The sequence below is a fragment of the Rhyacophila brunnea genome, unplaced genomic scaffold (genome assembly GCF_057557595.1).
Source record: "Rhyacophila brunnea isolate RB1 unplaced genomic scaffold, BYU_Rbru_1.0 scaffold_160, whole genome shotgun sequence".
NCBI lineage: Eukaryota > Metazoa > Arthropoda > Insecta > Trichoptera > Rhyacophilidae > Rhyacophila > Rhyacophila brunnea.
The window spans coordinates 428363-439278 of NW_028232817.1; the positions used below are offsets into that span (position 1 = coordinate 428363).

At 24.3% G+C, this 10916-nt stretch overlaps 1 protein-coding gene across 2 annotated transcripts; it reads right to left on the reverse strand.

Annotated features, from left to right (window-relative positions):
• Positions 1-8815: 8815 nt before the first annotated feature.
• LOC147074081 (elongator complex protein 3-like) lies at positions 8816-10675 on the reverse strand. Of its 2 annotated transcripts, none has more exons than XM_085944126.1 (2): positions 9314-10675; positions 8816-9058 (listed from the first exon to the last, which is right to left on the reverse strand). In XM_085944126.1, the coding sequence occupies exons 1-2, from the start codon at positions 10673-10675 to the stop codon at positions 8816-8818; spliced, it is 1605 nt and encodes a 534-aa protein (XP_085800252.1). The 2 variants fall into 2 exon arrangements, with proteins under 2 accessions (XP_085800252.1, XP_085800251.1); XM_085944125.1 differs by having other exon boundaries at positions 8816-9069; positions 9295-10675.
• Positions 10676-10916: the final 241 nt, after the last annotated feature.

Genomic DNA, 10916 nt, shown 5'->3' on the forward strand with positions numbered 1-10916 from the left:
ATTTGCTGAATAATAGATTAAAAACCTTTTTATAAGAATTAATAAAATCTGAAAAGTATTAGTGATAATTTTAAAATGAAAATATTGTTTTTTATTGTTACAAACACAACAAAAGATAATTTGTCGATTTAACCACGAAAAAATGCGCATTATAATTTAGATAATATAAAAAGGATATTAGCAGAAAAATTTTAATATTCTATATGTTTCTATTACAAAAACATAATATTTGATCCGCGTACGTGTACATAATAGCTATATTTGATATTTAAAAAAACCATAACTAATTGAATTTGCAATATCTTCAAAGAACAGAATAAAGAATATATTTGAAATAAAATCAACAGAATTTACGAAACATATTATTAATTGTGTTCCACCCTACGTGAAAAACTCTTTCTTGATCCAGAGAACCACTAGAACTGATATTATGATTTACAGAGAAAAAAAAACAGCTGCTAGATCAGGAATATGATAAATATTTCAAAAAAATAGAAATTATCGTCATTTATAATAATTTATAGAAAGATTTGGTATTTTTTTGACAAATAATAAGATATTGTACTTTTTTTTTGCTATAAACTAAACCGGCAAGACAGAAAATACTATAGAATATAAAAATGCTTTTTGAAACTATAATATATACAATTATTCTTTAAAATACCATATTTTTATAGTATAATCATATATTCGTTTTTTTATCACATGAAACTTCCTCAAAAATATTGAAATATCTGCGATCCATATGAATAAAAAGAATCGTTTATATGTTTTTTTTTGCTATTTTATGCCTTGGCTTGATTATATGATGTACAGCATTTTCAACGGCTGCTAAATATTATTCCGTAACCGTAATTTTATTTTGCAAAAAAATTTTGGTAATCCATGAGCATATTAATATCGTCTCTAATTTTTTAAATAATAAAACAAAATTTATCTATTCATTTACATTATTCATAATAGCAATATGATCGAATATCCGGCATTTATAATCATATAAGATCGCTATAGGCTTGATTAAAAAATGAATAATCGTTGAAATATAAAATATACATTAATTGCAAAAAATAATTAAAATATAAAGATTCGATTTCAAGAAAGCCTAAAAATTATGCTTACATTATTTCAATAGGATGAAAAAACAGCAAAAATTTGTATTTAAAAAGTAAATAACCACAAGAATGACACATTTTATGTATATAATACGAAAATAGCATCTTTTGCTGATTTATTAAATTAAAATGTATACATATACACCGCCTTTTATATTTTACTTTTGATCAAGATCCCGAAAATTTTCTAGCCTCCTTATTAAAATTTATGATCGCAAATCTATGGGTGTTATGCAATATCTTATATTATATACTATTAAATTGTAGTGATTCCTTTTAAATATAGTTTGCTGTATCATTTTATATAATAATAAACATTTAAATTGTTCTATTTATTTATTTAACGATACCTTAATGATTATTGTGTCTTTTATTTTTATTATAAATTTTAAAATCATTTCAAATATTTGCTCTTTTTACGAGCATACAAGAGAAATTGTGGCTATAAATTGTTTATTTGTACACGGTTACTCAAAATTACTGTAAAATCAAAGTAAAATTTTGTATGAATTGATACATAATTTATTTTCACATAGATGTGCTTTTATCAGGTGTTGACCCTTGTTCATTTAACCCACAAATCAGATTATATTTTTTTATATTCAAATCAAATATATTTATGTCATTATATTTCCTACTTTAAAGACAGGAATGGAAAGGTAATGAGATTAAACTTAATAAAAATTTTGGGTTATGAGAAAATATTCACTGCTAAAGTTTTGTTTTTTCAATATTTTTTTTGCAAAAATGCGTGAAAAATTAAAATAAGTAATACAATATCAAAAAAAATATATAAATGTATTAAATATCCTTGTTTTGAATTTTGAGGAAGATTTGTAAATAAGGTTAGTTTGAAATTTTTCGTTTGGGTTGGTTGCAATTATCCCGTTATTCAATTAGAATATAAATCGCTTAAATAAATCGATGTATATGTTTTTGAAATTAAAAAACATATTCTTATAATATATCCCCTTTATTGACCCTTCCTCGTGATATTTTTAATATTGTTATTGAAAAACTAAAACTATTTTTTGAGCTTTAATGAATTAAAATTTCAGATAAAATAATTTTTATTATGTATTTAGAGACAAAGAGATTGAAAGAAAGACTATACTAAATTTTATAACATTCGTTTCACCTTTTGAATAGATCATCTCATTTTTAATATAATGAAACAATTTAGAGTGAAAAATAAAATAACGATCAATAGTTGCTTAAGCATATAATAATATAAATCTGGGAAAGACAATAAAACTTAGGCTAAAAATGAGATATATTAGGTGAAATGTCAAAATATTAATTTTAACATAATTTGGCTCTAATTTTGGAATTAATATTAAATCTAACGAATAATTATAAGATTACAAAAAATAAACTAAAAATATCACACAAATTTAAAAATAAAACTTGTAAATGTTTAGATGCCTTATAAATAATCAAAAAAAGTAGATGTATTTATATATAATAAATTAACACTAAAATGAATCACTTGAACAAAATAACAAATGTGATAGTTTATTTAAAATAAAAATGAATTGGATTTTTCAATAATAGCGCACAAATTTTACAATGAACAAATAATTTTTTCATATTCGAAAATATTATATTTAGTTTATTTATTTTCTTGTAAAAAGCTTCTTTCATATACAATATAAATTAGATATCAAATAACCATCACCGAACATATATCTTAAGAATATGCTAAGAATTTTAATTTTAGAATGGATATGATAAATTTGTTGAATATTTTTAATTCTAATAATTTCAAGAAATTATGGTGTTTTTTTTTGGTATAACTTATTAGAATGATGACACAATGTAGAAATCGTGCTTTTTGTGTTAAAATAGACATTAATCACCATATATTTTTAATATATTCTATATAAACAGCATTTTTTTCATAGAATGATTAATTTGGTATTCCAATGTTGATCAATAGCATGATTTAATAAAATCAAAATGATGTCTTTGCAAGTCATAAATATGATAAAAATAAATTAGTTGATTTTATAACATACATTGTTCTATAAGTGATGATCATAGAGATTTGATTGCCATGATACCCTTATATATTTTTTTATAAGAAAGGTGCTATTAAAATTACCTTTAAGTACTATACACTATTGATACTATATTATAATTAAACATAAAGGTAAAAAAACACGACTTAATATCCCTGGATGTAGTTCAATCATTTACAATATATAAAAAGAAAATTTTTAACGCTTAAATTTTTTATTAAAATATGTGTTTTATATACCAAAAATGAACATTTTTTCGTTTTCAATGTATGGAATCTATGCAGAGAATTTTTAAATCATTACCTAGTAAATTGTATATAATATTATAGTTTTCATCTGTATTTTGTTTTTAAACAACTGTTAGCATAATAAAAATCATTTCCCTGCCATTTTTATAACATTTAATCTGCAAAACATTATATTTTAAATAATTTAACAAAATAAAAAACTATAGATTTATAAAAAAACGTTACTCAATCGGTTTAAACCTTTAAAAATCACATACAAATCATCTAAAATAAAATTTTTTTAATGTGTGTTTATTTTGATTGGATTTTTCAAAAAATCAAATTAATTGAAAACCAGTAATCACAGTATTAATCAGGTAAAAAAGCTTAGAAGAAATTTTAGAATTATATTATACCCATTTTAATTTTGCAATAATAAACCACAGAATTTATCTAATAATATATATTTGTATTTTCATTTTTTATTATCTTCAGATGAAATATCATATATTAAGTTTGAGGCTTTGCTGATGTCTATTTTAAACAAATTAACTTTATGTAAAACTATGTAATCATGTTTATATATAATTTAATCTGGTGTTTATGAAAATTTAATAAGGGTTATTTGAGAAAAATATGTTTTGTTAGAGTATTAAGGAAATTTTTTTTAATGTAATTAGAGCTATTTTTTCGTTAATAAACTTTATAAAAACCAGTCTGTTATTTTTTTGTTATTATCAGAGAAATAAAGATTATTCAGAACATTTAAAAGTCATTTGAAAATACTAAGATGGAATGGGGAGGCCCAAAATACACAAATATTTTGACACAGCCACAAAATATTATAATTAAAATGACTGAAATTTTTTTGCAAATTTATTAAAATATTAACGATTAAAAAAAGATTGTAAGTAAATATGATAGGAATACTTTTAGTGTATTCAGAAATAAAAATACATTTAAAAACTATAAATATGAATAAAAATACATTTAAAAACTATAAATATGAATAAAAATGTATTTTAATATACCATCTAAGTATATATAATCATATTTTGATAAAAATTATTATGTATAAATTTTAAAATAACCAAAAAATATGAAAATATACACGATAATTTTAGTTATCCCAAGAACAGAGAGCAAAAATTGTATTATATATTAGAATATTTTTCAAAAAAATATATCTTAAAGTTTCATAAAAATCCGATATCTATCAATAAAACACCTATTTAGAAATACAAGATGCTTTTCTACATTTATACTTGTAAATATAAAATTACTGGATACAAATAACAAACATATGCTTATGATGCTATTAAAATAAAATATAAATCAATATTACCGTGTTTCGATCATAAATATTCAAGTAACACGAACCACGATGATTAAATATAACAGCATTTTATATCTTTTTTTCTAGTTTAGTTACACTTAAAATAGTTCCATTATACAGCATAAGTCTTGAAGGAAATATTTTTTTAGTTTATGCATGAAAAAACTTGGTTATTATACAGAAATTAAAACTCTGGCCTTATATTGCCTTTTACAATGCTAGTATCCATTTTTTGAGCGTTTTTTACATTAACACCACATTTTTAACTCATTACAAATTAAATTTTCAATATTATTCATAAATATTCATACTTTTTTAAATATTTTAATTCTAACTAGCGGCTCAATGAATTTGATTATATTTTAGAGCCCAAAATTGTGAAAAAAAATATTCTAAAAAAAATCAATCGGTATTATACCTTTTAAAAATTTTTTTTGTGATTTAATACTTTTTTATAATTTAAAAAACGAATTTGTTTTTCGCTTATTATTCATTATAAAAGAAAAAATAATATTCGCATAAATATATTTTATGCAATATACAAACCTAGATATTCAACCTTAATTCGACAGATTTTTTACTCTGTTAAGTGATTATAATAGGAAAAATTGTGCCCTTATATTAACTATAAGCGTAATTGTGTAAAACCTATTAAAAGTTATAAAAACTTTAGGGTTCATTTTATAAGTTAATATAGAAAACCCGTTCCATCTTATTGTTTTACTTTTTATTGACAAAAATATGCGTTCATAGAAAAATAAATTATATGCAATATTTGTATATTAGAATAAAAATCATAAAAGAAGTCAAAATTATATGAATAAAGTTTTAAATTCATCTTTTATTATAGAAATCTCTATTTTAAGAACTTAAAATTTTATAAAGATAAATCACATGCAAAAAACGAATTTTTTAGATTGTGTATATGCACAAAATCTCTTTAAAACAAGAAAATGTTTCCTTATATTATTGGATTTATAAGTAAAATAAATAGTTAGATGTAATATTATTTAATTTTTATACAATTTCCGTGAGTTTATCCAATGAAATACACTTTGAAAGATTAAAATTGTTGTTTAAAACATAAGAAAATAAATAAAACGAGCCTCGAAATATTTTTTTGTATTATTAAAAAAAACCCTAGCTCCAAAAATGCAACACAAGACGCCTATAATTATTTCAACCAATCACACTTAAATATTAAAAAAAATTAATAATAATCAAATTTAAAAATATAATTATTTTAGAAAAGAAGATTCGCGCAAAAAAACTTGATTCTATTTTTCACCGCTGTTAATAAAACTGATAGAATCAAACATATACAATGCAAATTCCAGAGTAATACATTGAAATACATATAGTTACTAAAAGTTAATAAATTTGATATAATAATTTGCTTGAAGATTAATAGAGTGCGATAGCACAAGAAGAAACCCTCTAAATTACTTAAACATGCTATATATTATATTCAGCGCGTATTTATTTAAAATTTCCAATTAAATGTATTTGATCTAACAAAGTACAATGAAATCTAAATACATAAAAAATAATAATTAAAATTATAAACAAATGAGAATTAAAGATTTTACTCATTGAATTAAGCTAGATGGATAAACTAATATGGAAATTTAGAGAAATATAAATTAGTTTAATTACATATCGGTTTTTAAAAAGCAAATAAATTACTGATTTCGCATGATGAATATAAAAGAATAATATAATCTAAATTTTATATAGTGATGTATAAATATAAAAATATAGAAATATCATTTTATGGAGCAAAGTTTATAATAAAAAGAATTTACACTAAAAATAATGGATATATTAAATTGTCAAACTTTTGAAAATTTCACATCAAATCTGACATATAATATAGTTTTTATTGTATATTTTTACAAAAAATACATAATATTGAGTTCAAATATGATGTAATTTATGTTATAACCCAATAGAAGAAAATAAGAGGACCATTACAGCAGGAAATGCATAAAAACGATCATCTTGCCCATAAAAATTTTATTTGAAGCTTTAATTATAGTAATTTTAATTTTAAAAAATAAATAAAATGCCATTTTTTATGTTCAAATCTTTATTCCCAATCACAGTATTAAAATTTTTTTCTGCATATTTTCAATCCCGATTTCTGCGTAAAATTTTTTTATGACGACACAAAATGTAAATCTATATACAGTTTATCACACGAGAAGAATCTTATTTCAAGAAATCATGCTTTTAACTTTAATATTTTGAGGTTAGAATTGATTTTCTTGTCGTATATATCAACTACAAATGCAAAATAAATATCATTTTTTGGCATTAACATTTAGTACATTAATAATTGTATCTAAAAATTCTTAGTTATCACCATAATTTATAATTTACAAAGTTGGATAATCTATATGGCATCTTTATTGTTTAACAGCCATTTTTTAAGAAATTTATTTGTATTATATACGATATTAGCAGAAAGCCAATATAAAAAATGTTTATGGTTTTTACGGCTAAAATCAAGCAGTAAAATTGCAAAATAAATACATCTTATTGTATTTATTTCGAAAATTTACGAATATGAATATTATTTCTTTTTTATAAATATTTTAAACATAATAATGTAAGATTTTATATATTCAAATTGGAAGAATTACTATAATGATGTTCAGATATAAAATATTATTCTTATATGGTCGAGTCCTACTGATTTATACCAAATAAAAAAAATAATAAAATCATTTATACAACAGCGAATTCTGAAATTGAATAAGAAATTATTTAAAACTTTTATGTGAGTAAAAATTCTGTACATTTAAGACTTTTTCTTTCGATGAACATCTATTTTTTATAGGCAGTAAAACTTTCCATTATAAACTAAAAAGTGAAGAATAGAAAATAGATACTAAAAAAAATATTTTATAGAATTAAAAATTTCAGTAAAATCCAATCACACATACAAAAACGATTTTTTTTAGTTGCAAAAATGTTTTAATAAGTTTAATAGCGAAAGGAAGAGGTTTTCGGGAAAACTAATCTATAAAAGTTGGATTAACATAATTTTAAGCAAAAAAACATAATTATTATGCATATGAGGAATAATAATCTTAATCGAAAAATTTATAAAATATAATTTTTATCTTACTATACAAGACAAGCTAAAATTCTAGCCAAATTTTATAGGATTAGTCAATATAGAGCAACGAATTTATATTAAAAACAAACACATAACATATTGAAAAAAGAGAAAATATGTCGTTTTAAATTCAAAATAGCTATATTAATGAAACATACAAACAAGTTTTTCGGGTAGTGCACAGAGTTTGAAATTCAATATATGACCGAATTTTTTTGGTTTATAATCTAATGTATAAGTGAGGGCATCATAAAAATAAAATAATCAATCTAAGACATCTAGCAGCCACATAAGAACTAAACGAAAATTTGTAGATGGTATTGAAACGAATATCATAAGTTAAGCTTATATTGCGATAGAAGTCAAATTAACTGGACAGAATATGATAAGGGATGCAAGTAATCGGCTTTACTATCAAACTAAAATCAACATTTCCTTCAGAATACTAAATTATAATGAAATCCTCCAATATTTTCACCTGATAATATGGTATGATCACGAAGAAGTTAAAATTAATATAACACGATCGGTAATATCCATTATTTTAGGCAAAAATATAGACGTTATCATGGTAAAAATTTGTGAATAATTAATAATACGCATCAAAATAATATAAATCAAATGCGAAACGATTATAGGGGTCACCTTTGATATAGCTTGTTCCTCGAAAGGAAAACCAGGTGAAATAAAAAACAGCCCTTGCTTATTAAAAATAAGTTACAATTTTATTTTCTTTTAATATGAGCATATTCTGTTATAAATTAGTTTACATTCGAACAAAAGCAACATTTAACTTCAGCAAGAAGTATAATTGAAAAAAAATTGTTTTTATTGAATACAAGAACAAAGTTTTAAGGGTAAATTAATGTTTCTTAATGGAATGTAGATTTAACTGGAATATATATGCAAATAATGTTTTAAATAAGAAAGCCAGTGTAAATTAAATAGTTTTTAAAGGCAAAAAGGTGTAAAATCTAGATTATTATTTTATTTTTTTAAATATATTTTACCATATACGGGCCTTCTAGAAAATATCCAAATTTTTTATAGTATGTTCGTGTTCCTACACCTGAGATGATGGCTATTTTTTTGCTCTTGTGCTCTTTCTTAGCTATTTTTTCCGCCTCATCAATAAGCAACTTACCAAACCCTTGATGTTGAAACTTCAAACTATCATTTTGATGAACAGGGACAGAGCTCCCATAAACATGAAGTTCTCTAATTACACTTACATAATTGTTACGGATAGCTCTAGGTCTTATTACCTTAAAGAAATCATTTTCAAAAATGTTTTCATTTTCATCTAATTTATGGAGTCTTTCTCCGTTTCGTATGCTCTTTACAATTTCACTTTCCCTTGAATTCAACTTCATTTCAACAGCCTCCAAGTTTTTATTTTTTATGCTACAGCATTTACTTTGGGGCTCTTCTAAATTTAAACAACAATTTTGACCAACATTTTTTGTCGCCTCACCAGTAATAGGTTTATTTTCTTTTAACTCGGCTCTGAATGTGTCCGAGCTACATTTTCGCAACCTTAACATGCCGACTAATATATCTTGATTTATATCTTCATAAGCCAAAAAAGTTTCCCACCCATTATTAGCGGCATAATCACGTCTCACAAGCTCAATTTTTTGAGGAAGTATACCTTCATGTATATTTTTAATTCCAACTTCTCGTGTGCGCACATCCCTACACCGAGTACCATAATCTTTCATTCTAAGCAAGGCAACTTCTCTTATATTTCCGTGTTCCACACCACTGCTAACCAAAGGCATCGGTATATCCCTTTGAATTCTGTAGATACGTGTCCATGGAGGCACTAAAGCAAGTATTCTCGCCAAAAAATCAACAAGTTCATCAGGGCTATAATTTTTATACTTCTTGTTTTTCCACAACTCGTACAATCCAGTCCCCCGAATAACAAGTGTAGGATATACTTTGAGTCCATCGCTTCTGAATCGATGACTCTCAAAGAATTCAATAAATTGGGCATAATCTCTTTTCATAGGAACATTTGGAAGGTTCGGCATCATGTGGCTTACAATCTTATATCCAGCATCTTTCGTCAAGCAAAAAGCATCACAAACAGCTTGAACGGTATGTCCCCGATTTGTATCATAAGCAACATCTTCATAGACACTTTGAACCCCCATTTCTATTCTGGTACATCCGTATGAAAGCATTTTAGATATATGCGTTCGGTTACAAAAATCGGGACGGGTCTCTATTGTCATTCCAACACATTTTACTTTTGACTTCTCACTTCGTTTTACTGATTCGTCAAGCGAAGAAGAATTACTTCCAGACAAAGCGTCATGCAAATTTCTAACAAACCACTCTTTGTAATGATCACTCAATGACATAAATGTACCACCCATTATTATATACTCTACTTTATCTACTGTGTGGCCAAGAGCTTCGAGTTGAATTATTCGTGTTCTTGCTTGCTGGTATGGATCATACCGATGCCTTATCGCTCGCATGGATGTTGGTTCATATCCCGTATAGCTCTGTGTGCTATATTCAAAGTCAGAATCCGGACCACCCGGACAATATACACAGATATTTCCCGTAAGTGCAATATGTGGACATCTGTGTGGCTTACACATTACTGCCACGACTGCTACACCAGATGCAGTTCTAACTGGTTTTGTCTTAAAAATTTCTCGCAAATGCCGATGCTCTGGTGGAAGTGCACCAAGCACATCTACCATTGTCGGTATCCTTTTAAGTTTGTATTTTTGCGAAATCCTATTTTGAAGAGCACTGATATTTATTTTATTTTTCTTTTTATGTGATTCTACTATTTCTGCGGATATTTCAGAGCATGCTATGTGATAATTATCCATTGCTGTGGTTTTCATTCTATCTATTTTGGGGACATATAAAATCACTCGTTCAGTTTATATACACAAGATTTAGAAATTCAAAAATTTATATTTTTAAACGCAATCATCAAAAATTTAGAAAAAAACATAAAATTGAATATCTTAAAATACTAAGAGCAATTCAAAGTAAAATTAACGGAAAGAAAGTAACTTATTTTTTTATAATATTTTATGATGTTCAATCTTATATTTTCCAAACTAA